Raw genomic sequence first — 27652 nt, 5'->3', positions numbered from 1 at the left:
TAGGATACACTGAAGAATTTACTGCTTCAATTAACTACATTAACCATCACACCCACATTAAATGTGGCAAGTTATCCCTTTAAGTATCTTGGGGTTTATTTATACAAAGCGTGTCCTCTGTTTAGATACCATTTTAGGACGTCTCAGACTTAACTCCATCATCCTAGATATAATTAGGCTCATTGTATTTTTGGCTGAATATATGCTAACATTAGTAGCCATCTGCCTATATTTGGTATGCTAACATGCTAACAGCATTTAACTGGCAGGTTAAATATACTGGACAGTAGATGAAAAGTCATGTCATGAATGTCTATAGAAAATGTCATGACAATCATTGTTACAGTTATCATGATACTTCACTATGGACCAAAGTGTTGCGCAGACATGCTGACATCTATGTTCTCATATAAAAGGTTGTTCAGGACAAATGCGTCAATACTATTCTGTACCCGTCAGATATGTCCAAGACCGGGAGAGAAAATGTTTCACAAGCTGACACAGCAAACAAGGAAAAGCAATAATAATAAAAAAAAAGTGAAAATTAAAATATATTTTTATTTCAAATAAACATCACATAATCAACCACACATGAAATGATTAAATACACTCAAAATAAGATTTATTTGCCTCTCTACTCACTCAGAAAACAACACATGTATTGTAAAGCTGTGCCGAAAACAAGTTCTTTTGGCATGTTTCATTTTTCAGCTAGTGAACAAAAACAAAAAAAACAGACAAACCTATGTAACAAAAAAAAAAAAAAACATGTCTTAAAACATATTCAACATTTCAGGATGAAAACTTAGCACCTTGTTCCAGTCACTGTGATTCTTAGACTGGTGTATAGTGGATAAGAAACCATAGTTCGATGATGACATTGCCAATTACAAGGCATACTCCTGCTTCTTTAGGATATTGAGGACAGTGCAATTTCAGCCACCATGACAAGAAGAAGTGTGCTTTCAGACGCAACAGACTGACATGAGATCTCAATGTCAACATGCAACTCGTCTTACAAGCCACATCCACAACTTCACCACATACTTGATGCTATACACAATGACTTGCCAAATAAAATACTGTACATAGTTCGTTCTGCTAAATCTGTTAAAGTATTTTCAATAGTTGACATGAAATGGCTTCTATAAAGAGCAAACACTAAACCTTAATACTAAGGCACTGCTTAAAATAATATGACAAACATAACAGTGAGGTAAAAATGAAGAGACCTGTTGAAAGAAATCAACTCTGTGCACAAAGCTGAGCTCCAGTGTCTCTACAATAATAAACTCACTGCACAAACGGACAGTGACCACAACACCCATGTAGGCATATTTAACAAAGTGACAGAAACACACATCATCCCCTACAGGCCGAACCTGTACTGAGGTAAGAACGACCGTATGTGATTTGGCCACAGTGTTTCCAGGTGGTCTGCTGTGGACAGTGACTATACAATACGTGCTGATGCTTTGCTTATATACAAACAATGAGGTCACTCAGGATGGAGACTGACTCTGTGTCCCTTTTGAGACCCGCCCTTTCCAAAAATGTTGCCAGTACTGTATCTATGCACACGCTTAAAAATAAAAAATAAAACGTTTATTTTTTTTGTCAGTGCAAAAATTCTGAGTTCATGTTAGCATAATTACGCAGGTGTCAAAACGCATTGCTTCCACAGTCGCACTCACCGAGGAAGTGTACTAGTTTCTAAACACACGTAAGGGCAAAGACACATTTGTACCCTCTGAAGTCTTGCAGTCGTGGAGGATGAGATCTATATTACTGTGATCTGTAAAGAATGCAAAAAAAAGATAGAAAGATATTTTGCGCACTGCATAAACAAGCAGATGTAGTCTGAGTTTATTTTTTTAAGTGTAACATTCAACATCATGCTGCTGGCCATGTTATCTTTGCATTAATAAATCCTTTTAATCAGAATTTCAAATCTTGTTTTTTTTTTTTTAAACTACTGTCAGTGGGAGGTACATGCCATTTCTTTCATCAACAAGAGTATACGCTTTTATGAAAGTAAATGATCTGACAAAACAATCTAAATATTTCTTTTTTCAAATAAATAATACACACATATCAATTAAATATCTGGAGGGGAAACAGGAAATAAATAAAACTAAAGCTAGAACTAATGCTGACTGTGAAAAGGTTTTTTTTTCTCTCCTCATGCTCTTACTTTGAAAGTATAAACCCAACACTGAGAGGAAGTGCTAAGTCCTAAAATCTTCAAACCAAAAGCTGCAGAAGCAACATCGCACGTTCTGAAATAAGCCCTTATGAAGAAGTTCCTTTTTTTTTTATGTGAGCATTTTGGAAAAAGGATACAAACTACATACTAATGTGCACAACAGAGGATTGTAAAATCAATAACACCCTGTTTTGTTCTAAAATAAATTATTCCTCCGCACCCTTTCTGGGACATCAACACTTGACTCATAACTTCTGCTGGACAGCAAAGTGAGAACAGAAAAAGAAACAGATTCCATTTACACCTGCCATTAAAATCAAAATGCAGTTAAAAAGATGCACCTGTACACGGTGAATAAACCTTTATGTACTGTTTATATATTTACACAAATACACTGAGTAAATACACTGCAGAGGTATTGATTGGAGTATTGGTTATACTTCACCACCACTGAGGTAATATGGAAAACCAGGATTTAAATATGTTTTTTTTATATTGGTGTTAAGGCATAAAGCTGGCTCTGTGTCCAGCTTAAATAGACTTAAAAAGACATCTTATATCTGCATCAGATTTTGACGACGAGTGTATTTGGGTCCCATGATTTCAGTTCTGTTGTTGAGGAATAGTAATATCTTGATACATCAGCTGTGGAAATATTAATACTGAATAAAATCTGTATTTAGAACCACTAAAAACAGACAGCAGCATCAACGCATGTGTACATATTTATGGTTTAAAGACAGGTTTTGTCAAAGCCAATGGGGCTTTTTCCTGGTACGCATGGTGTTTTAGTAGTACAGCTACCGTACCGTCAGCTCTTTATCATAGCAATACTTGGTATCTTTTTTTTGAGGATTAGATCTGGTAGTAAAAATGTGGACTTTTAAAAGGATAAGTAAGACGCAAAAGAGTATTTACAAATCACCAGGGTCAAACAGCACAACTTGAAATATTGAATACATTTCTTTCAGGTGAAAACTGTTCAGGCAGCTACAGTACAGTTTGCAACCTTTGTAGCACAGATCAGGACACCACCTCTGTGAGAAGCTTCAATTAGACTCCCGCTGTATAACTCTGTGATGCACAAATACTTGAATTGCACACACACGCAGGCTGAGCAGAAGTCCCGAGGATCCTTTTTGCATTCCACAATAAAAATTGGCCACACCCACCATCACACAGTGATCCTATGAATACACAATATTGTCTTTCTGTCACTTTATACGTAGTTTGTCTGTACACATTTATGACGAAAATCAGGATGAAACGGACGGAAGACATATGGTTTCCCTGATGCCATAGTCTGCCTGATGTGACAGGATGAGGCGTGGAGGTGCAGAGACAGTGGTTATTCAATGAGCCCCCTCCTACAACAAACGCTGAATGATGCTTTAAAGATCCATGCTAAATTCTCCATGAAGATCATCTAAGGCCACAATGTTCATAGAAGAAAGTAAAATGTAAACACTATAAAAAAAAGAAGAGAGAGGGGGCATTATCATGGCGATGTATCCCTTGTAGGATCAATGGCCAAGTATGTCACAGGATACAGAACCACAAAGCATAGACTGAAGACGATGTGTCATATTATAAAGTTTAAAATAGAGCATATACCTTATGACATAAGGCACTTCAACAACTACTCCCAGTGCCCTGTTTTGGAGTAGATCCATTGTTAATCTCTTGATCATCTTCATTCTCCTCTTCCTCCTCCTCTTGCCAGCGACCAAGGTGGACAGGGGTGGGCATGGAAATGCTGGAACCGAGCCCACTATGAGCCTGGAAACCTAATAAGAGTGTTGATGCAAGGTCAAAGTCTTTCTAAGGCATAGTCTCTAGTTTATACAAAGGAAATCATCACACTCCAATGTTATCCCACCTCTCATTTTAAACACTACAGATCTAATGATTAATGTTTTACACCTTTAACTGAAGTCTGAATATGTTTTAATGTTAATGCTTATAATATATTATGCGTCGTTTTATGAACAAAAAGGAATATATAGTTGAAGGATCATATCAATGTTTTGGCATGTTTTAGCCCATTTACTACAATATATGTATATACAAATACTTGTATACTTTTACAGTATATTTACGTGTGTTTTCACCTTTCTGGCGGCTATTGGTCTCCTTTAATTTTACTATAATTGGGAAACCATCATGGAGAGACTTGCACTTGTGTTCATCAGTGCAGATTTGGTTTCTGTACTGTGTTATCATGTCGTTATAGTATAATGACAAATATTAAAGCAGACATAATTGCTTCTAAAATCGATTCTAAGTAAGTAACTAATTCTACGTCCTTTAAGGCTGCTCAATTTGTAGTGGATATGACTGGAGTGTGTAATGAAGTGCTGCAGACTGAGGTCATCACCATGATTTCAGCACTACAAGCTATCTTTTTCACATTACACAGTCACTGGATTCAGTGTTAATATAAAGAATATTTATAAATGCGGGAGAAAATCGTCACTCAAACAGAACTGTACACTGACAAGAATGGGTCATTTGTTTTTCCACTATACTGAGGCTGCAATTTTCTTCAAAATCAATATGTTCATTTACCAGTGCTTGTGTGCAGATCTCTCATTGGTACTGAGCTTTGCCACTGCCCTGAAGTTCTCTGTGGGTGGGAGCTCTGCTGGTGGAGCTGGAGAAGACAAGCAGTTGTCAATGCACAGCAGAATAGAGACCTACTAGAGACACTGAAAAGAGCTACCCAAAATCTATCTTTTGAGCATCAAATATACAACACCTGTAAACCTAAAACAAGACTATTGAACCATTGAAATCTTTTGCAACCAATGTGAGTTCAATCTGACTGCAGCCACTGTGCTTCAAACTGCAACAGTGTATGTAAGAAGTGTATGTCTCAAAAGATATGTCTCTTTAAACTCCAGGCACATAACAGAGAAAAGGAGGATAAAAATACTGTCAGACAGTTTGTGGTCAGGAAATTACCTCATGCAGGTAGATGGCATGAAGACTCATCTCCGCTGACGCAAACTCTGAGTGCAGAGCATTGCTCCGGATGTGGGAGTCACTGTTAGTCATACTGAAAAAAACAAACAACAACATGTTTGCTTTTGCATTCATTCAACAGTCTCACCGATCCTATTCCATCTACAGTATGTACATGATGCAGTAGCAAAAGTGAGATGTGATAAGTACCTGTCAATGATGGTGCGATCGCTGCGGTACATGGTGCTCTCGGGGTGGACGGATGATGGCAGGAGGCCATGTGAGCGGCCGCGGCTGGGATGTGCGAGCTGGGAGGTGGACAGAGAGGCCAGGACACTGGCAGCAGCAGAGGCAGCAGTGCTTGGTAGGATGAAGCGATGGTCTCGCCCTTGTAACCCAGAGGCAGTTAGAATGGGGTGGGCGAGGACACTGGCCAACAGATTATCAGGCTGGAAAGAAAAACATACATCAATACAGGACCACTAAAAGTAAATAAGAGCACATTGGATAGAAAAGATGTTCCTAAAAAGTATTCTGGAATTATTTAAATATCCTATGGTAATTTACACTGTTGTTATGTAAGGTAGGTAAATGCTTTACTGTTTCCTACATCAGCTGAGTAATATCTTTAGTTCATGTGTGGTACACTGTATTTGCGTGATCAGCATGGTCCCCAGGGTTTCTTACCCCAGTGGCAGAGTCGTTAGATTGCAGCGAGGTGCAGAGAGGAGCCTCAGAGAGCAGCAGCTGGGTGGAGGGGCCGCCCTGTGCATCGTGCTGCACCTTTTCCTTCAGATGGCTGATAAACACTGAGCTCTCCTGAGGCGGCTGCCAGCGTGGGTTCTTAATTGTGAAATGCATGAGAGACAACTCTGTCTTGCCGTTCTCAGCTTGTTGGTATATTGAAGCCTCTGTCTGGCCCTCTGACATCCACTGCAAAAACATTTAAAGATATACATCCATTCAAGCAACATCACAACATCAGATGAAACATTCACTAAGAACTTTGCTCGTTGAGAGTCACCCGCTCTCCAGTTTGAAAACAGCTAATGAATGAATGAATTGAATCTGAATGTAACAGAAGGAATGAAAACGTACTGTTGGGTTTCCGTGGCGTCTGATGTCCATCTGCGCAAAGGAACAGATGTCTCCGACTCCAACCACCTCCACAGTGAAGTTCCTGAAGAAGTCAATGATCTCTAGAGACTTATTTCTCAAAAGGAAGATGAGGATGAAGGGTGTGACAATAGGACTCAGCAACTCCTCCAAGATGAACACCTAATTGGTACAGAGACAACATTGATTATAGGTTAATTATAAGTCTAAATATATTCCTATTGTACACATAATCAAATACAGATCAATGTTCCCCAAGAAAAATAAATCCAGTGATTGTACTACTGTGTCAAATCTGACAGTCTTATCATTGCACAGGTGCTACATTAAAAAATGTCATCAATCACAACAAAAACTCATCCATAACTTTAGTTTTGACAAATGTGTTCCTGTCTACGGAGTTTCTCCATTCCTCACCGCTTTGTACTGGAACAGCTGCGCCACCTCGTCACGGGTCTCGCTCTTGTTAGCATTGCCCCTCCAGTGGTCTGGCATGTAGTGAATGTGTGCCAGCATGCACTGCAGCAGCTGTTCTGGACACCACACCATATGCTCATCTGGGATGAAGGACCTGGTGTAGGATAGGTACAAAATATGTACATTTTTAATTTGAGAGTTTATTTGAGATAAATTGGGAAAACAGGATAGTTTTGTACAGATTAGATAGATCTTTGACTATAAGTCTATGATTGACTAGGGGAAAATTCTCCCATACTTATAATTAAGTGTCTACAATCTCCTCAACAACTTGAAAAAAGCTGAAACTGAAATGAATTAATTAATTTAAATTGAAAAAACTAAAAACAACTGCAAATCATAATCTATTATCGTATACACTGAAAACATCATAAACAGCAAAAGTAACAATTAAAAAGAACACATTTTCTACACCCCCTGATAGCAATCCTGGACTGGCTACAAGAAATAAAACGGCTGTGAAAGCTCACCTGGTGATAGTAATAACCACCCCCAGCACAGTGATAGCGGTCAGAATGTGCTGCACTGTCAGAACATCCTCGTCGTAGACCGTCAGTGCAATGAGCACAGCCAACACCGAGCCTGAGAAGAAGGCAATGTTCTGAGCCAGCACAGTCAGCAGTGGTGATGTAAAGGAGTTCATGTATTTGGAAGTGGGTTTGTAGCCACGGCCTAAACGTCCGTGCAGCTCATGGTCCAGCTCATTAAAGTGTCGCAGGTATAAACGACCATATAGTGACCAGCGTCGAGCACCCAGGCTTCCAGGTTCCCTGCGGATCACTTCGGTATAGCTGAAAAAAGCGTACAGCACCTGCCACACCAGGATAAAGGGACATAGCAGCAAGTTGGCCAAACCCATCAGCAGGATGACCCTACTAAGCTGCTGTGCCAGCTCGAGGCGGTTTCCATTCCGCTTGTACTTGGGGTGCAGGTTCCACTTATTCTGAAACAAAGAGCCAGGACCCCAGAAGAGGATGAGCTCAAAGTTGTACTTGAGGCCCTGGGTGAGGAACACCACATTGCCCAACAGGGGGAGCTGCAGCTGCACTGGCAGTAGTGATTTGTTTATCATAGCCACCATGTAGTTCTTGAATCGCAGGATGCGGTGATAGATGTCAAGTTCTGTCAGCTCTTTCTTATGTATGCACATTTGCTGTTCTCGTTGCAGGCTGATGAGCCGGTCCTGGACTTCCTGCCATGTGAAGTTGCATAGTTCATCCTGGTACAAGGAGGCAGGGAGCACAAAGTGAACTGACTAATACTACAGAGACAATGGATGACTCATCATTTTAGGGATGTTTTTTTATAAACATAAGCACGAAACAATTGCCACCCACAACACTGATGTGAATGACCTTTTGCTGTGTGTAATGATAAGGTCTCCAGGTAGAGCACTTACCATTCTGATCTTCAGTGCCTTGATGTAGAACTGCCTGATCTCCCAGTAGCTCAGGACATTGCAAAAGACTTTAACAAGTCGATAGATCCAGAAGATGGCTGCCATGATGAGAAGGAATATAATCCAGCTGTTCTCTTGAATTCTGAACAGAAATAAAAGCTTTATTCAGACATGGCTGGCTTTATGTATGAATTAAAGTAATGGCTTTTTGTCATTCAGACATGAGAAACTATGTAATTATTAGTCACAGCTGTATTAAAACATGGGAAGACATTTAGGGTTATGATATTAAAGAAAACAATGCTTACAAAAAACCTGACAAAGTGGTTAAGGGGGAGGCTAAATTGAAATCTGGGATTAAGAATTTCTGTAAAATGACATCCATAATGGGTATTCAGAGGCACACATATGACACTGTGTGTCTCCCCCATTGTGTTGTGTTGTCATCTGACTTCAAAACACCTGCCCTGTGTGAAGCACAAACTTATAAATGTTCAGATTATAAAACACATATGACACCCCCTCTCCTCTTATGACATTGTAAATGGACCCTTCGTTCAGGTTTTACCTCGTAACATGATAAACAGATGGGAAAATTAGCAACCGTTGCTCTCAGTGCATGTTGCAATCTATTGAACTGACACTTAACTCCTGTTTACAGGTTGTGGGTGAGGCAGCCTGCTTACTTCATTCTAAAATTAAGGAAACAGTCAAGTGTCACGTGTCAAAACACAGTGCATACAACATACATTAGCCAATATCGGTGCAATTGTTGCTGCTCCTTTACATTTCTACACAATGTTATAGTAGGTCACTTTCAGATATAATGAACTAAATATTAGACGGGACAGGCATCTGGCTTTACAAGGGAAATTAGAGAAGGGTATGAGGACAGAGGATCCAAACTGTGGGACAAGCTGTTCCCAAATTAGAGTTCCAAGCGGTTGTACGTCATTGACTTTGATATAAATGACTATTGAGCCACAGTCAGAACCAGGAACAAATTGATGACAGGGCCATTACACTAGCTGAAGAAAACAAGCAGAGGCTAGGCTACATCTTGGAAAAGACCCCCCGTCTGTCCCTTGCAGGCAGCTAGTGAGGTGTCATGTGGTTGTCAGCTCGCTGGCCCAGCCAAGTTGTCAGTATTTCGACTTGCCAGAGCTATCAATTACATTGCCCCGTTCCCCAAATCCAGTCTGAACACAGTACACAAATACACTCCTCCAAGCATCAGTTGGAGGAATGTTGCAACAAACAAAATTGAGAGATAGAAATAACATTTCATAGAAAGAGAGGTCACTCGTACTTCAGAGATCCAGTGTGTATAAAATATAATAAATAATAAATTCATAGGTATGTTCAATCTGATCAAGCCTTATGCTTTTTGATAGAACTGTTTTCTAGAACACATCCATTTAATGCTTAGTCACAATCCACTATTACCACTGGCAATAAGACTTTTCCTCAGTTAATCTGCTAGTAACTGAGTGCTCCTGGTGTCATAAAATATGGAATAACTTGTGATACACCATTTATAATCACTACTTAGAGGGCTAACAGTTAATAAAAGAGCTTAAAGAGTCATTGCCCATCATCACAAATACAAGAAAGTTCTTATGATCTTCTGGTGAAAATAAAGAAACCCACGGGGTACAGCTAAATAGGCTACTGTTCCATATTTCGTCCCTGTGAATGTGACTCTATCTTGCCGTCTGAAGCCACATCTGACACAATCAAATAAGAAATTAAGTCTGAAAGTCTGATTGCAACTGTATTAAGTCAGACAAATTAAATCCCTCTGAAGGCCTGTCTTTAAAAGGGCTCTAATAATACCCAAGACCATGTCTGCTTGTATCTGATCAAACTGGCTAGAGTCACTTTATGTAACAGCATAGCCTTTTCGATTAATTCTCACAGACTTTTATTTTACGATAACGTGTTAAACACAATTACCTCTGAGTGCACTGCTGGCTAGGTAGGATGGCATCTGGAAGAGTGACCTTGCTCCTATCCAAGGGGTTGTGACCCGGTTCGGTATGGTTGACCGCTCGATTGGCAAACAGGACATCATACTCCACACAGTTGACAAGGAACGTCGTGAATGTTACAACAAATAAAAGCTGGCTGTTAGGATGAGATGAAGAACGAAAAAGAGATCAGACGTCATACTTAATGACTGCAAAAACACAATAAAACCCTAAATAATGACAATGACAAGAAATATAAACTGTAGTATTGAGATAAGTGATTATATTTATAACCACCAAGCCACAGATAATGTGTAATAGTTCAGTTAAGACAGATCAATTGCAGCTCCTTTATTAAATATGTTGACAGGCTGAGATTTATTTATTTTTTGGCCTGTCATTATGTTGACACATTTTCTCCACCTAATGGTTAAATGCTTTAACCATAAGGCTGTGGCCAGATTCAGACAAACACCAGACCAGCACCTAATATTAGAGGTAGCCAGCTGGCACTGTAGCAGCAAAACATTATCTCAGACGACCGGAAAATAAACAATGTGCTGCACTGGCAAACTAGCCTGCTGATGTGATTAATCAAACAGAAGAAGTCATATCATGAGAGATACTAACTAAGTAATAATATCAATTATAATAATAGTGATAAAGTGAATAGTAAACAAAGCAATTATAATTTTGTTTGTGTGTTTATGAAATTCATGAGATTCAAGTACAGCTGCAGTTAAAATCATCTGGTTGAACTTGTTCATGCTGAGACTCGAGGCACACTTAACTGTCATAACAAGATGAAAAATTGCCAGTGACACAAACGAGCCCTAAACCTGACTGAAAACGAGCAACACTTTACTATATTTCCTGATGTATTCCAGGCATACGGTGAGTATTTTGTACAATTTCATACTTACACAAGTTCAAAGAACTCTGTTAACATCATACAAGCAAAGCCATTCTTCTGGTGAAAATGATATATGTGGACAGGCTGGTTAAGGAAAATCTGAAATAAAATGAACTTGAAAACATGACTATATACTTGGACAGTCACTAAAAGTACTCTGATGAAGAACAAAGTTAAGCATGTGTCCCCTCTCCCCACTGATCCCTGTAGTAACACTGTAAAAGTGTGCGACAGTCAAGAAGTAAACATTGTGAAATTCAACAGATTCTAAATATGACTACTGACATGCATCTTGGTAAGTCTCTGTGTTGTGAGCGTGACATGATGCCAGTGAGGTTATGCAACAACAGCACACTTTGGGAGACCTGCTATTTAACTGCACTGAAATATTAAAAGGATATCCTTGTGAAGAAGTTATCCAGGTTCTTGATATGGTGCCATGAGTCTGCAACATAAATGAAAACATTATACAGCTACAGACGTTTACCCAGTTGCATCTTTTTTTAGCTTATATATCACGTAAAAGACTTCCAATGTGCAGTTAGACGACTATATCAAAATACAAAGTATACTTTAGTTGTACTAACACGTTTACCTTTCAGGCCTTCGGGCACATGCACCAGTAAATCCTCCTCCCCTGGCGGTGAGTCCTCCTCAAAGTCCTCAATCCTCTGATACTCCTGGTAAGCTTCAAAGTTGGCCATTGTGCTTCACATTCTCGAGGTCGCTCCCAACTAACGAGCTACTTGTAGTGAACACCGTGTGAAAAAGAAAAAAACCCCAATGCAGTCTCTCAACCTCAGTACATTCTGTAAGCTAGCAATCTCAGCAGCGGTTCAAATAAAGGGTAACGTTAGCAACGGCTAACGCTAGCCTGCTAACTCGCTAGTCTAACGGACGAGCGCTTGTGTAACACTACACTACCATGGTAACGTGTTATATACTCGGTACAGCCGTTGAGAATCAAGTGCGCCAATCTTCCGCAGATTAACTCATGAATGTTAGTTACCTTCCTGTAATGTTACAACCGGACTCAAGTGTTGTGGTGGCTGGGTTAGCCTGTGGATGATTCAGCCTCTAGTGTAGTCCGGGTGACACGGTTTGTTTTGTTCCCGACTTTGTCGGTCCATCTGCTGATCTAGATCCTCTGTCGTGTTTGTCCCGAGAGTCCGGTCCTAAACCCGAGCTAACGTTGACTTTTAATCACGGTACGTTTGGTCTTCACGTCTGTCTCGAGGTCCGTCCGCTGGTTTCCAAAAATATCCCCATCCTCTGTGTGTGTCCACTGTTTTTGTCTTTCACAAACAAATGTCAACAAAAACGTCATTGACGTCACTTCTGTCACTGGCGCTCCGTCATTTCCGGGTCCGAGTTGTAGTTTTTTGAAAGAAAGCACGTTTCTTGTCGTGTTTCTGTTGAACAGTGAGACACAAATCGCCTCACATTGGTCCGTCTGTCTCCTGTTATGATATGAGCCAGCTCTCTGGTGTCACAGGCCGATATTAACGGTACAGACGACCTCCTCTGTAGTCACAGAAATGCACTCTGGGTCAGAGTCAACATGGCAGCCTGCAGGTTGCCTGTGGATTATTGCAGAGCTTAACGACTATTTGAATTCAATGAGCTTGTTATCACTGAAATAAGCATTAAACATGTTGCAGTTACTCTGCTGTAGAGCAAGCATCACTGCTCCAGTGCGGTCATTGCCGTTATACCCGCGATGCAATAACACTGCAGACTTATGGAAACTTTCACGGTAGGGTAATGTGACCGGTGTTTAGTATAGCTAATGACAGCCGATCTGTTTCTGCTAAGCCATGTGTTAGTTAATCGACACTGACAAGCTTAGCCTGCTTTGATTTTATATAAAGAGTAACTGGTTTCCTCTGGTGTTCAGATATAGATACATTAGGACGCACTTGTGTACAAAGGTTTCTAATCAGAAACAGGTTCACTCATTGATTAGTCAACAGAAAATTAATCAACAAATTTCATGCTTGTCAAGTTGTTTCTTCAAGTGTAAAAAAAACCATCAGGCATTTAATTGATTTTCGATAATTAATTAATCGTTTCAGCTGCTCCAGCTTCTCCTATCACATCAGTGTAAATGTAATAACTTTGGGTTTTGGTCAGAAGAAGTTATTTGAGACTGCCCATGACACACTCCCTTCCTTCCTACTGTGATTTCAATGTAAGATTGAGAAAATATTCATCAATCATGATCAACTGAAAAAACAAAATCATCAGATCAATACTATTTGCAGCCCTAATTCAGATCAGTCTAAACTCTTACAGCCTAAAATCCACATCCTTTGTTACATTAACTTTGTAGGACTTTCATGATAAGTTACTGAACTCCTAATTATATTATTATTCTTCCCCATACCCAGGTGGTACACATCTCCAGGATGTAAAACAAACAGCTCCTCACAGCAGCCTGGAAACGCTGTCAGCCGTCTCTGGAGCCTCACTCAGAGAGCCGTCCGCCAGTCCACCGTCAGAACGCCCAAACCCCCGGGAGTGGCTCTGAAGTTCATCCTGGGACCAGCAGTACTCACCGTCTCTGCACGACTGTTTTGTCACGTAGCCCACTGCGAGGCAGATGTGAATAACAACATCCCTGTGGAAGCTGTAGCCAAAAACCCCGTGCCTGAGTTCAAATGGCATATCCTGTGGGAATTTGTCAAACCTCAGCTGTTTGCTCTCATTGGTGCAGTTGTGGTAAGCTTAAGAGGGTTTCTAGAATAAATTATTTAAGATAGTAACATGTCAGTAACATGTCATTTATGCAACTAAAATGAGTAATTTTCTTCTTCTCTCCCAGCTTGCTTTTGGCGCCGCTATCTTGAATATTCAAATCCCACTGATGCTCGGGGAGCTGGTGAACGTTGTGGCACGTCACCTGAGAGAACAGACTAGGAATTACGTCCAAGAGATAAGAGACCCTGCACTGAAATTACTTGGACTGTATGGTATCCAAGTAAGTACACAGAAAAATCTCGACAAGTACCATCAGCCATTGTTGATCTGTTAACAAATGGAGATAAATGTCTAAACTATTTCCACAAGGTGTTGTGCTAATTACCATTTAAATTATGTAATTGTAATATAAGGGATAATAACTGGACATTTATTTATCTGTTAATTAACTGAGAATAAATGCAGTGGGTGGACGCAATAAAAGTAACATCTGGACAATAAAACCGCTCTGGAATAACCATTATTATACCATATTTCTATTGAAACTGTGTCAGAGAATTGTTGTTCAACTCTACGATACCATCACCTTTGAGGCTGTAAGTGTGGTTGAATTGGATAACTGTGGTTCTTTTAATAATTCTTCCCGGTTTGCAGATCTCATTGTTTAAGAAAGTTAATATTTCTATATCTGCATGTTTTGTTCCTGTGTCTGTTGTGCTGGCCATTAATCACCTCCTCCTTCGTGCAGGGCCTGCTGACGAGCGGCTACATCATCCTGCTCTCGAGGGTGGGGGAGAGAGTGGCAGCAGACATGAGGAAGACCCTTTTCGCATCCTTACTGAGGTACATAATCGCTCAGTGTTAGAGCAAAAGAATGCTTGGACAGGACAGGATGCTGTCATTTATATGCTCATGGTCCACTATTAAGCATCTGCAGTCCAACAAGCCCCTTTAACGCTGTCAATGTTATTTTTTGTCACAGGCAAGATGTGGCTTTTTTTGATGCTAATAAAACTGGGCAGCTTGTGAATCGATTGACTGCCGACATTCAGGAGTTCAAATCCTCCTTTAAATTGGTCATCTCTCAGGTATGAAGTTCTGTATTTGTGTTGTAATATAATAAATAACGCTATATAGTTTTAACTTTCTAATTCCTTTTTCTTTTGTTGCATATTTGCAGGGTCTACGGAGTGTTACACAGACAGTTGGTTGTTTTGTCTCTCTCTATATCATCTCCCCCAAACTCACAGGTTTGACAGTAGTTGTCCTCCCATGTCTCGTGGGAGCCGGGGCTCTCATTGGCTCATTCCTCCGCAAACTGTCCCGTTTGTCTCAGGAACAGGTGATGCATTTTGCTCAGGATCTTTGCTACTGCACAATATCTTGTATACGGTTTGAGTTTTACGGCCGTGTCACAAGGGGCTGTAAAATCAGAACAGCCATATTTCAAAACAAGCGAATGGGACAGATATACTCTTAATACAATGTAGATCTGTTCTCACGTCTGCCCATAACTGTTAAGATGCAATGTTTCTCTACAATTTCTTCTTCACGCCTACTCTCATAATTCTTGTGGGCTGACATACAAATAGAAAGATATGTCGATGTCATTTACACTGAAAATAAGCAATAGTCAAAAGTGACACAAATTTGTGTCCTCCAGTTTGCTGGTGGTTTTCAGAACCAGTCTTTGCACTGCTACCATGAAGCTTAATTATGTTATGGTTTTCAAACTGGTTTCCAGGAACCAGCAGGGGTCCTTGAGTGGATTGTAGGGGGTCCCCAGCAAAAGGAGGAATAGAATATTTAAACTTTATCAAATTTTTTGGAAGTTGGAACAAGGAAGAAGAAAAGGAAGGCTGTGATTGACTGTAATTAATAATAATTGTAGTTTGATCATTGATTGCAGATGAAGACTTTTTTTTATCTTCAAACCTGAATATATATATATATTTTTAAACTCAAGACAGAGGTTCCTCAAGACAAAATCCTCTCAAATTAGGGGTCCGTGGTTTAATGTGCAGCTATTTTGGGACTCCTTGATATGAATGAGTTTGGAACCCACGTATTATTACAGTGCAAAACTCAAGATAGTCATAATCAGTGTCTTCTTACAGTGTGTAAATTGAAGTGTGATCTGCTGTCTGACTGTGAATTGACATAACTGTGTTTAATTTAAGGTGGCAAAAGCAACAGGAGTGGCAGATGAGGCACTTGGCAATGTGCGGACAGTGAAAGCTTTTGCAATGGAGGAGCGTGAGCTCCAGTAAGAGAGAGTATATTTTGGTATACTCATCGCCATAGTACCTGTAGAGACACTGTATACTGTATTTTAGAGATATAATGTTATTATGTGTTATGTTTGAATTTTCTAAATCTTTTTTTCTCCAGGTTATATGCATATGAAGTTGACAAGTCATGTGAAATAAATGAAAATCTTGGCACTGGAATAGCAGTTTTTCAAGGAATGTCAAACATTGCCCTGAACTGTGAGCATATTTTACTGTTAACTGATAAACACAATGTTGAGCAAATTGGCGCTGTATCTGACGATATCCAGTACCTTAATGTTTCTGTGTTATGTGCTGTTAATACAGGCATTGTCCTAGGAACTATTTTTGCTGGAGGGACTTTAATTTCTAGAAGTGAAATGTCCCCTGGAGACCTCATGTCTTTCCTTGTTGCTTCCCAGACTGTTCAGAGGTAAAAGACACAAGTTGCCCCACAAAGTTTGCTCATTGTTACCATTTACAATTAAATGCATTAGTGTAAAAGTAGCTGATGTTTAGGGTATAACTCCTGCATTCTCTTTATGCTCAGGTCATTGGCCAGTATCTCTATCCTTTTTGGACAGGTGAGTAAAAATGATGTGAGACACATTATGTGTGCATTTGTAGAAATCTCAGTTACTTCGAAATCAAGCCAATTTCTAACATTTGCTACAGATGGTGAGAGGATTAAGCTCTGGGGCCCGAGTTTTTGAATACCTCGCTTTGAAGCCAACCATTCCACTGTCTGGAGGAGGACGCATCCCGTACAATTCTCTGACAGGAAGAGTGGATTTTACGGACATTTCATTCAGGTTAATTGAAAATAAAAATCGACATTAACTGAACATAAATATCAAATGATTCTGTGTATTGATTTCTTCTTCGTATATTTATAGCTATCCAACAAGACCTGGCCATCAGATCTTGAAGAAGTTCAACTTAACGCTTCCACCTTCTAAAACTGTTGCCATTGTTGGAGAATCTGGAGGAGGTAATTTTTTTGTTTATGCTTGTAAATGTGCGACGTGTAAGTGATATGAGTGCGAGCCTATTAATGATTGATGCAACACATTTTAGGAAAGTCCACCGTGGCGTCCTTGCTGGAGCGTTTCTATGACCCCACCAGTGGTGTAATCATGCTGGACGGACTTGACATCCGAACACTTGATCTGGCCTGGTTCAGGGGACAAGTCATTGGATTTATCAATCAAGTAGGTATTGTTCATCATTAAGGCATCCCAGTTTCTTAAAATAGGGTTATAAATAATTTGTCAGTTTAATAAAACTTTTAATTATAAACTTTAATGGCTGTTCCAGTTTTCACAGTATCTCCCACCTTGTGTCTTTGCAGGAGCCAGTTTTGTTCGGATCATCTGTCATGGAGAACATCCGCTTTGGGAAGCCTGAGGCCACAGATGCTGAGGTCATTAATGCAGCCAAGCAAGCCAATGCTCACCGCTTCATTACAGGTTTCCCAGATGGCTACAACACTGTGGTTGGTATGTGCTCTTGTTTAGGCTTTTAAATATTAAAATTTGCGTAAAAATTTAAATTTAGCTCCAGATCTTTTAACCCAGGTGAACGAGGTGTGACGTTATCTGGTGGCCAGAAACAGCGCATCGCCATCGCCCGCGCCTTGATCAAGAACCCTAGCATCTTGGTGCTAGATGAAGCCACCAGCGCCTTGGATGCTGAATCAGAGCGAGTGGTGCAGGAGGCTCTGGACAGGGCCACAAAGGGTCGCACTGTGCTTATCATCGCCCACCGGCTGAGCACCATTCAAGGGGCCGACCTCATCTGCGTCATGAGTGATGGCCGCATCGTGGAGGTGAGTATTCAGAGAAATGGAGGTGCTCTTATCTCCTCCTAAAAGTCTCGGCTAATTTAATCAGACTGTCTTGTAAGTTCAGAGAGACACTGAACAGAATTGACTTCATACAGGTAAATTGGTTCCTTCCATCTCAAAGTACTTACTTTATAATATAAGTTTTAATTATATCTAACAGCTTCGTCTTTTCTTTTAAGGCTGGGACTCACTTGGAGCTGCTGAGCAAAGGAGGACTTTATTCTGATCTGATCCGCAGGCAAAGAGCTGAGGGGAAGAAATGAACACAAAACTTGTTTAATGTAGATCTACAATGAGACTGTGATGAGTAATGGGATTTCTTTTAAATGAAATTCATAGGAAAGGTTTGCCTGAACAGATAAATTATGTAAAACATGTTGTGTAAATTTACCAGCTCTCTCTGTCTAGTTTTATGACAAACTCAAATGTATGTATGTAAATGTATAAGTGGACCAACTGGATCAGCCTGTGATGAATAACAAACCACACTACTGTACAGTTATCTACCTTAATGGAAATTTCATAACACTGTTTTCTCTTTATCTTGTATAGAATGATAAATTATAATGTGGTAGAAAAATAATTAAAGTTTGTTTCACTGAGAGTGCCGGTATACTTTATTTTTTCCTTTTTTTATGCGTCACAATAGACAAAATTTCCATCTTCCATTGTCACAAATAAAAGGTTGAAGAAACTAAACCTAAATAAGGAGCAGTATATGTTTCTTAGAAAGTGTTTTTTCTTGTATTGATCCTACAGTTAAAACCCTGTACTTTACTGGTGGATTAAAAAAAATGAAATGTAATTTACTTTCTGTGCTTCACTTGCTCCCCACAATTATCCGTTCTGTTTAGATGTGACACCTAGGGAGGAACTGCTATTTTGGCACCAATATTACCTCCCATATACAGGTGACAGCTGTTAACAGTGTATTAGGGCTGGCGTCTACCTCTGGATATACAGTAATCTATTGTGACACAACTGCTGGAAATTACAAACTCTTTACAATCACCTTTCAAACCATACAGAAGCCAAAAGAAAGGTGGTGTAATATAACTTTAATGTCCCCTTTTTGATATTTGTTAATTTATCTGAGCGCTGACATAAAGTCACCGGTGAATATTCCTGCAATTACTATTCATTAATTGTATTATGGGCTCATTTGCTAAATGGAACACGTAAAAATCGAAGATTGGAAATAACATTTCCATCAATAACCAGGCAGATTAGGCTGCCTGTACAAGATAAATCAAAGTACACTAACATACAGCCTGACAGCTTCCTAGAAGAATCCATCTGCAGTTTGAGATTAGATTACAAATGATCAATTGAATCAATGGAAACACATTAAGGTGGTACTTTTCAGATATCATATATTCTACAGTAAGTTTACACATCCTTCACATCAGGTGGGGTCAAGTTGAAGAGTGATTAATGTTTACCATTTGTACACAGTGCTTTATGACCAAACCCTGTCACAAAATCTCTCCCAAGAGCAGAAAACTGCTTGTGCTACTTACACGTTTCTGCATCTAGCTATGCTTTGCTTTCAAGGATGCTGCAATTCATCTTTTGGCCCCTAGATGACCAACAAGAGAAGCTTTGCTGCAGACCGACCAGGAGCAGCAAGTGCAGATAGCTTTAGGCTAACGCTAGCTATCATAACACTATTAACCCCCATTTGGGGCTTTAATCAGTCATTGGTTTGCTAGCTTGTTCGAGGCTGGCTTCACTGGCCAAACATGCAGAAATATGAAAAGCTTGAAAAAATCGGAGAGGGTAAGTTTCATGCGCTTTTTTAAAATAAAGTTAATATTAGCTACCCTGGTTTGCTAAAGTAGCATTCATGTAGTTGCAGTGCTAGCTAACGGTAGCTAGATTGTGAGCTAACCAGCGTTAATTCCTCAGTTAACCAGAGACAAAGCTGAGCTCACGGTTTCTACTCACACTGAAAGGTGAAGAGTCGGAGACAAGAGTCCTGCCTGTTAGCCTTTACGATATTAACGCTAGCTAGGTCGCTAGCTAATGTTAGCATCTCTGTAGGTTGCCATTCATCAATACGATACGTGTTATTGTGATCTGCTCCGTAGGTACGTACGGGACAGTGTTCAAGGCTAAAAACAGAGAAACCCACGAAATTGTGGCCTTGAAGAGGGTCCGGTTGGACGACGACGACGAGGTTTTGTTTCTAACATAACTAATGTACATTTCATGAGTGGTTAGCATGCTGGTGCTAACCGAGCTGGGTGTCATTTCTTTCAGGGGGTGCCAAGTTCTGCTCTGAGAGAAATCTGTCTTCTGAAGGAACTAAAGCATAAAAACATTGTCAGGTCAGTCTGCTGCCCAAACTGGAAGTCAGATGTAAATAAATAAAATACCAAGCAGTTTGCGTTTAACCCTGATGGTAACTTAAAGCTGTTGTGTCTTCTGCAGACTACATGATGTTTTGCACAGTGACAAGAAGTTAACCTTGGTTTTTGAATATTGTGATCAGGTGAGATAGAGTCATCCCAAACCTACTGTATGTTTTAATGTGTACCTTCTAAGGCTAATGTGTGTCTCTTATCAACTTAAGGATTTGAAGAAGTATTTTGACAGCTGCAATGGGGATCTAGATCCTGAAACTGTGAAGGTGAGAGATAAACATCCTGGATTTTACTCAGGACAGCCTATCGGATTTAATACATGCTGTATAGATGGCTTGTTTTTTTGTTTTTTTGTTTGAGCGTTATGTCTGTAAACTCAGTCTTTCTCTCTCCGACGCAGTCATTCATGTACCAGCTGTTGAAAGGCCTCGCTTTCTGTCACAGTCGAAACGTTCTTCATAGAGATCTGAAGCCACAGAACCTCCTCATTAACAGAGTGAGTGTTTAGGTGCATTTGGATTTTGACTTGAAGGCTGGTAAATATATGTTACTATATGAGATGACGGCTAAATCTGATGCCACACGGAGGATGTAGTTTATTAGTCTGTGGTAATATCAAATGGGAAGTTTTGGTAACCTGTGTCTGTGTCTACAGAATGGAGAGTTGAAGCTGGCGGACTTCGGTTTGGCTCGAGCCTTTGGCATTCCTGTGAGGTGTTACTCAGCAGAGGTAGGTTGTACTTCATTAACACAGCAGGTGCTAATAACTGACTTCTTCCATCTTTTAAAATGTTTAACCTGTGTGACATTCGCATTGATGTGTGGCACCTTCAAGGAGAAACCAATTCGGAGACTGATATCTGAACACTTTGATTGCCTTTGAGGGATTTTAAATTGGCAAGGCAGAGACATTTCTGCTCTTTAATCTGGACTTTTATAGAAGTTGCTTTATGTCTGTGTAGCCAAGGTAAATAGTCCCAAATCTCTGCTAAAAAATCAATTTTCCTAGTTTTAAAATCAAACAATATCTCATCAGCTTTCAGGCTTTGTTTTAGGGCTGGAAGATATGACCTAAAAATCCATATCTCAGTATAAAGTAATCAAATATGAGTAGTAAGATAGAAACTGGAACAACAAGGGCAAACGCATGGCCTCTACCCCAATGTTCCCATGTTTTTTAAGGCTGTTAAATTGCCCTTATTATATGTGTGAACAGTCGATGGACTGTGTTTCTCTGAGGCCCTGAAGTTAAGCTGTTAAATCAATGATGGGAGAGAGTGGAACACACAGCAGCATGTGGTTTAAGTGGTGTTTTGTCTTTTTTTTGGGTTGCTGATTCCTTCAGAGAAATGACAGGCGAGTCTCAGATAGGTTTAATGGTTTTTGGTTGGCTGACCTAAGGGCCCGGCGAGCCAATCTCAAGAGGCGGCACTTGACCCAGGGTGATGCTACTGATCTGAAAATGTAATAAACAAAAAAACCTAGAGGGCAACCGAGTTTTAAGCATTGAGAATCTGAAGTAAGGTCATTGTAAAAGGTCATTTCATTTCAGAGGATGTTTTACCCTGAGACTCTTAGCACTGTTTCAGCAAGAAGATATGAATGATCCTTTCACAGTAAACAGATATACTGTATGTAGTACATGCAGCTTGAATTAAATACAGTACCTTAAGTTGTTAGGATGATAGTATGTGGATTTGGTTTAATTTATTAGCAAGTGAAATCCACAGTGGAGTCTTATCAGTGTTCTTACTTTTTCTTAGGCTTTGTAAAAACTACTTATCTGGCAACCCAAAGTTAAAGTGAAGCAGTAACAGAAGTATTATTCAGGTGCAAGTTAGTTCCCTGCACTTATTTTGAAATTCTACTTCATAAAACCATTTGTCAACATGAATAAAAAATCTCCCACAACCCGCAGGTGTGTTTTAAACACAGTGCTCCAGGCTCCTTGCAAAGCCTTAAAAAGGCATTAGAATATGTTCAATTTATGTCATCTTTGTGCGTCACTTTTTAAAAAACAAAATGTAAATAAAAAAATAATATACTGCAAATGGTCGTGACTCAGTATGTGACGTTTTGAAATGACTTTCGAATCGAGCTTCTCTGTAAAAATGGCTTATGAAAAGTTAGTCGTGATTCTGTAGCAGGTGGTCACACAACAAACCTCTGCACTGAATTGAACTTTCAAACCTTTCAAGCTGAAACAAGCACTTCCAACTGCTTTCAGTCAGCCCACACATTCACTCTCTGCGAAATACAACTTTTCTATAGTTTTCCAATTTATTCTTGTTACTCTTTTCTATCTGTGCACTTCACCAAACGCATTTTCACATAACCTGGAAAAATGTCTATAAAACACTCGACAATGGACAAAGCAGCAGTTTGTTAGAATGTCAAGAAGGTGTAATGGGAACCAGATGGCTGATGTAAGCTGACTGTTTAGTGTTAGTGACAGTGCTGCTAAATCCCTTTCTTTGAGAAAAAATAAATAAAAATAGTACAAAATAACACCCGCCCCGGAGAGTGGCCATTATGCTGAATGCCTGAACAGTTGTGGTGACACCAGTTTGGCTGTGATAATTGGTGTAATTGGTCTAATTGTTACACTTAACCCTGTGATTTGTACGTAGGTGGTGACATTGTGGTACCGGCCTCCAGATGTGCTGTTTGGTGCTAAACTTTATTCTACCTCAATTGACATGTGGTCTGCTGGATGCATATTTGCAGGTTTGTGTGCGATTGATTGTTTGAGATTGTTCTGGTACCTAATGTGACTATAGGATACTGTTGACACTAATAATAAGAAAAATCATAATACTTCCATTTTAGTAGAAGGTTGTAGTAGAAGTCACTACAATGTTTAAACATGGCTCACAAGGTTCAGTATCTTGCAAGTCATCTTTATAAATGTCTGAATACCCTCACGCCTGGCTATTTACTGGAGTTTGAGTGTAGTAACAACATAGGTGTAAACTATACTACACATAGTCAAAATTCAAATATAAGGTACTTTTGGAACTAAATCCTTTAAATATGTTGCTAGAATGTAAAAAACCTTATCAGATGATGTGAAATATTTGGAATATATCAGTTGTTAAACACACAATATGAAAAATACTCTTTTTTTTTTTTTTTTAATATGAAATGGAAAGAGAAGAGATGGGTGAGACAGCTGGGTGTTTTCAGTATTTTATTATAAAAATGACACAATGTGTATAATGGGACAGGCCAGGACCACTATGGAATGAGTCTTTTGAACATACATGTTTTTATCCTGTGTCATAATTCAAGTTTATAGTTTGTTTTCGGTGTCTGTGTGTCCGTTCTTAAGGTTAGATTGAATCTGTGTGTTTGTTGGTTTGTTTAGTGAATATATTGATGTATTGAAGTATAAAGTCTAAAGTAAACCATATATAAAATATTAATCGTGTTTCACTTTGATTCCATATCGCTTTCAGAGCTGGCTAACGCTGGAAGGCCTTTATTCCCCGGGAACGATGTGGACGACCAGTTGAAAAGAATCTTCAGATATCTTTTTCTCTTTTTACGTCACGTGTTAGTATATTGACAGTGTGGATCTTCTGCTTACGCACTTTATGTCGGCCTCTGAGGGGTTTGTTCAGATAGAACTATTGATCTACTATGCGCTCAATGATTTACTGTAAGTGTAAGTCCGGACACACCTCTCTGTTGCAATAAGTTTTTCTTTAACCACATGGTACATTGTTGGGTACACCAACTGAAGAACAGTGGCAGACGATGACCAAACTCCCCGATTATAAGGTAAATTATTGATGTCATTTATTTTGTAAGGCCCACAGTGGATGGGAGTGTACACCGTGTGTGAACTTAACCTCTGCTCCTCTTTCTACCTGCAGCCATATCCCATGTATCCAGCCACCACCTCACTGGTGAACGTGGTCCCCAAACTAAGTAGCACAGGACGGGATCTTCTCCAGGTACTTAAACTTTCAACTTGCCTTCCTTTTTTTGTATTTTTCAGAATAAAAGCGGCTGCATTAATGTTTGGATTTCTATTATGCATGCACTTGTTCATGTATTCAAAAATCAAAACAAATGTTTACATCTGTGGTTTTAAGTAATCTTTTCTTAATAATAGTTTGTGCAAATACTTCAGTAACTTCAGCTACAAATACCGTATTGTGTTGCTAATAAACAGCTTTGCTTGCATAAAATATGTATTCCGTATTAAAATATTTCCTTTCATCTCACCCAGAACCTGTTAAAATGTAATCCTGTCCAGAGGATCTCTGCAGAAGAGGCCTTGCAGCACCCTTACTTCGCCGATTTCTGCCCACCCTAAATGCAAAATTGCTTCTCGCTGAACCTCAGCCGCCAGAATCAATCATCCCTTCACTCTGTTGGGTCATTAGGACCAGTCCCAACAAGGCAAATCCCTCACTGGTTTTCAAACACTCTCCTGCTTTCATTCTGCTGTGCCTCCGTGTGGAACAAAGTCCTAGTGGCTCTGCAAGGTTTTAAGTTCTTTTAAGTTGCAAGCCTGTTAAATTTGGTACATACATGCCTCCCAGTTAATTAGCACTAATGTGGGAGGGTGCACTATGTGTTGCATTGAATAAATTTTATACCTGTGGAAATGGTTGTCAACAAGAAGTCCCTTTGCTCCAAAACACCGAAATGAACATACTGTTTATTTCTGACTTTTTTAATAGTTGATCATGAATGGAGAAAAAAAGGCCCTTTGAATCTGTGGTGATCTCATTTGGTGAATTCATTTTGGATAACTTCAACTCAAAGTGCTAGAACACACTGGATCAGCTACCCAAACAGCCTTTCTAACATTATGGTTTCAGTTCTGACTGTAATCTGTCTTGCAAAAGCAGTTTTGCCAATTTGTTCTCATATAGAAGCCTTAAGGTTAAACTGTAGCGATTCAGGAGTTTCAATACCAATATAACATTTGGGATTTTAGAAAATGTGACAATGATATTATTCTGTTTCCATAACTACAAAAACATAAACATCACTTAAATTTGTTTGATTGAGCTACATGTGGACTGTATTTCTGAATGGTCTCAAACATATCTTTGGCATTTCTGTTCCGCAGTTTGTTGTTACTCTTTAGCCGCAATATACGCCAGCACTGATACATGTGGGATTAGTTAATATCCACTGATATATTGGCTCTAGTGGAGACCGCAGATTCTTGGGGCAACTAATGCTACAATACCGCTTGAATGAATAGATTGATTTGTCCGTTTTTGGAACCACAAGCGATTTATTTGGAAATTGTGTAGGGTTACGTCAATGTTTCTTTCTTTTTCTTTTTACAAGTCTGTAATTTCCTACGAATACAGAACTACTGTTTGTAATTTGGTACTAATTATTGGTTGGTCTTTGAAAGAATTCCAATCAAACCTTAGTGTGTATATTCAGAAATGATTCACATATTATTGGAAACTTTATTCTCCATATATACTAAATTGTATGTTTGTCTGTAAACAAATTTCAGTTTACATGTTCAGTTGATCTGTTTTACAATGAATTAATTAGAAGTATTAATTGGAAGTGTATCGATTAATTTATGTCCCTCCTGTTATTAGTACCAAATTACATACTTATTTCCTGGAAACTTTCTAGAAAGTCTAATAGGCAATTACAGACCTATAAAATACACTTTATTTTATTTTATTTTATTTTGACCAGAACAGACAACGGACCTTTAATACTGTTATTTCACATAGTAAAAATACAACTCTTTGTCCCTCTACCTATTACAAGATTGTATCATAGCATGGGAAGCTAATTTATAAATTTCTTTTTTTCTCAGGCTTATTTCCTTCTTTTTTTTTGTATTTGTCTTTTGTGCACTTTGTAACTGACAGTTTTATTTTAAATCGTTTAGTTATCAATATTATTAAATATGTTTTACACTGACAGCCAGGATTATAGCCGGTTATCAATAAAATGGGCCAATATATGTTAATACTAGTGGACCATTAGTGACACATTTATGTTTTTTTGACATCATCGTTCTCATTATTGTACTAATGTATTGTAGCTTTTTTCTGAAATGCTTTTGTAATAGTTAAATTAGAGATGAAAACTCCACTGATAAAATGTATTTTCATATAATGATTGATTTGCACCATTAGCTGTTTCCATTTTGGTTACTTATATTAACATGGTTAACAGCTTGCAGTGTTATTTTACTCCAGATTGTTACAGTGCTCCTCATCCCGTAAAAAAGCCAACATAATGAGTCATTTGAAGTATCTGTTAATAGGGAAGGGATTTATTTTCATTTTGCTGATGTAAGACAAGATAATGGATGCATGTATTTATTAATGATGGAATGTCTGCTCATGTTTTTGCATTCGTTTAAATGTAGCACAACTTAATTTGGTACAGAAACTCTTTTCTGAATGATTCAGTGATACTCGGATCTATAGCATTTAGCAGGTTCTTTTTAGAATTTGAAATGTTTGAAGGTTGTGTGTGTGTATGGATTAAGTTATAATGACAAAACAAAAGCATTTTCTCTCAGTATTTCATAATCTTGTGATTATAGGACATTTCAGACTAACTGCTGTAGAGTTACTTTACACAGCTTACATTTAAATTCTGAATGAAGAGTGGGTTTTTGCACTTTGCTAGTATCTTTGCTTTTGTTGGTAGAACTTGGGACAGATGTTGTCAGTGATTCTTTCTGTGTATATTTCAGCCAATAAGACATAAATACAAACATAAGTTTGCTTTTGAGACTGGAAGTTCATTCTTGACCTTGGAAACAACTTTTGTCTCACCTCGAGGTCCATTTAGTAGCTGTTCTGGACTTCAGCAGATGGAGTCTGCCCAGCTGTCATGGAAATATAGTTTATATATAAATGTTTAAATGTTCTCGTTTGTGTAGTCTTAAAATTTGAGTTTAAAAGTTAATGGTAGTTGATAAAGTAATCTCACAAGAAGGTCCATTCATTTAGTAGCTGTCCTGTATCCATGACAACTTGTGGTATGATATTTTTTGTGTCTTTGTGCTTTTCTTAGAAAATTATTTACACAGCTTGCTCATTCAGAAGCCACCTAGACTATGTCACCATTTTAGGAACAAATCCAGGTTGATGTGTAACAACCAGTGTACACCGGGCTAGGCTGCTGGGATTGATCCAATTGATCCTTGAAAACTTGACAAATATCAACATAAAAGAATATGTCTCAATAAGCAACAATAAAATTCAGCGTTTTTGAATAAAAATGATAATTGACAGTTTTAACAGTCAAAAAGCTAATCTGTACCATCAAGACTGAAGTAAACAAAACTCATTAAATTCTTATTCAAATGTTCAAAATCCTGATTGGTGCTGTGACTGTGACATCACCTATTTCCAGCTGAGCCCCACCAACCTTTAACCAATGAGAAGAGCTCAAACAAGTGTAGCAGAA

General features: G+C 39.0%; 3 protein-coding genes across 3 annotated transcripts; 2 read left to right on the top strand and 1 right to left on the bottom strand.

Annotated features, from left to right (window-relative positions):
• Positions 1 to 538: 538 nt before the first annotated feature.
• atg9b (autophagy related 9B) lies at positions 539 to 12386 on the bottom strand. The gene is made up of 14 exons (XM_051408142.1): positions 11641 to 12386; positions 11447 to 11490; positions 11056 to 11120; positions 10119 to 10289; positions 8163 to 8304; positions 7234 to 7982; positions 6704 to 6857; positions 6269 to 6448; positions 5858 to 6103; positions 5381 to 5619; positions 5171 to 5264; positions 4775 to 4859; positions 3821 to 3993; positions 539 to 3673 (listed from the first exon to the last, which is right to left on the bottom strand). The coding sequence occupies exons 1-13, from the start codon at positions 11747 to 11749 to the stop codon at positions 3839 to 3841; spliced, it is 2433 nt and encodes an 810-aa protein (XP_051264102.1). The 5' UTR covers positions 11750 to 12386; the 3' UTR covers positions 539 to 3673; positions 3821 to 3838.
• A 201-nt stretch (positions 12387 to 12587) lies between these two features.
• On the top strand, positions 12588 to 18465 carry abcb8 (ATP-binding cassette, sub-family B (MDR/TAP), member 8). Its single transcript, XM_051408269.1, has 16 exons — positions 12588 to 12801; positions 13436 to 13766; positions 13870 to 14025; positions 14494 to 14588; positions 14728 to 14833; positions 14926 to 15087; positions 15926 to 16011; positions 16137 to 16234; positions 16343 to 16448; positions 16566 to 16599; positions 16691 to 16827; positions 16912 to 17006; positions 17093 to 17226; positions 17367 to 17514; positions 17593 to 17843; positions 18041 to 18465. The coding sequence occupies exons 1-16, from the start codon at positions 12698 to 12700 to the stop codon at positions 18122 to 18124; spliced, it is 2127 nt and encodes a 708-aa protein (XP_051264229.1). The 5' UTR covers positions 12588 to 12697; the 3' UTR covers positions 18125 to 18465.
• Positions 18466 to 19440: 975 nt separating this feature from the next.
• cdk5 (cyclin-dependent kinase 5) lies at positions 19441 to 26971 on the top strand. The gene is made up of 12 exons (XM_051409028.1): positions 19441 to 19640; positions 19952 to 20040; positions 20124 to 20191; positions 20295 to 20355; positions 20437 to 20493; positions 20628 to 20723; positions 20883 to 20957; positions 22858 to 22954; positions 23686 to 23757; positions 23952 to 24010; positions 24106 to 24186; positions 24465 to 26971. Exons 1-12 carry the CDS (start codon positions 19604 to 19606, stop codon positions 24549 to 24551), a joined length of 879 nt encoding a protein of 292 aa, XP_051264988.1. The 5' UTR covers positions 19441 to 19603; the 3' UTR covers positions 24552 to 26971.
• The last annotated feature ends 681 nt before the right edge of the window (positions 26972 to 27652 follow it).

The sequence above is a fragment of the Dicentrarchus labrax genome, unplaced genomic scaffold (assembly GCF_905237075.1).
Source record: "Dicentrarchus labrax unplaced genomic scaffold, dlabrax2021, whole genome shotgun sequence".
NCBI classification, from domain to species: domain Eukaryota; kingdom Metazoa; phylum Chordata; class Actinopteri; family Moronidae; genus Dicentrarchus; species Dicentrarchus labrax.
Note: the sequence above shows the minus strand (reverse complement) of the source record. Positions and strands in the feature narration are given on the sequence as shown.

Coding starts and splice junctions, on each gene's coding strand:
- cdk5 (XM_051409028.1), top strand. CDS start 19,604: ATGCAGAAATATGAAAAGCTTGAAAAAATCGGAGAGG. Junction 20,192..20,294: donor AAGCATAAAAACATTGTCAG/GTCAGTCTGCTG, acceptor TGTCTTCTGCAG/ACTACATGATGTTTTGCACA. Junction 24,187..24,464: donor CAGGACGGGATCTTCTCCAG/GTACTTAAACTT, acceptor CATCTCACCCAG/AACCTGTTAAAATGTAATCC.
- atg9b (XM_051408142.1), bottom strand. CDS start 11,749: ATGGCCAACTTTGAAGCTTACCAGGAGTATCAGAGGATTGAGGACTTT. Junction 10,290..11,055: donor ACAGAGTTCTTTGAACTTGT/GTAAGTATGAAA, acceptor TCATCCTAACAG/CCAGCTTTTATTTGTTGTAA. Junction 5,620..5,857: donor CTAACGACTCTGCCACTGGG/GTAAGAAACCCT, acceptor TTTTCTTTCCAG/CCTGATAATCTGTTGGCCAG.
- abcb8 (XM_051408269.1), top strand. CDS start 12,698: ATGTTGCAGTTACTCTGCTGTAGAGCAAGCATCACTGCTCCAGTGCGG. Junction 14,834..14,925: donor TTAAATTGGTCATCTCTCAG/GTATGAAGTTCT, acceptor GCATATTTGCAG/GGTCTACGGAGTGTTACACA. Junction 16,012..16,136: donor ATGGAGGAGCGTGAGCTCCA/GTAAGAGAGAGT, acceptor TTTTTTCTCCAG/GTTATATGCATATGAAGTTG.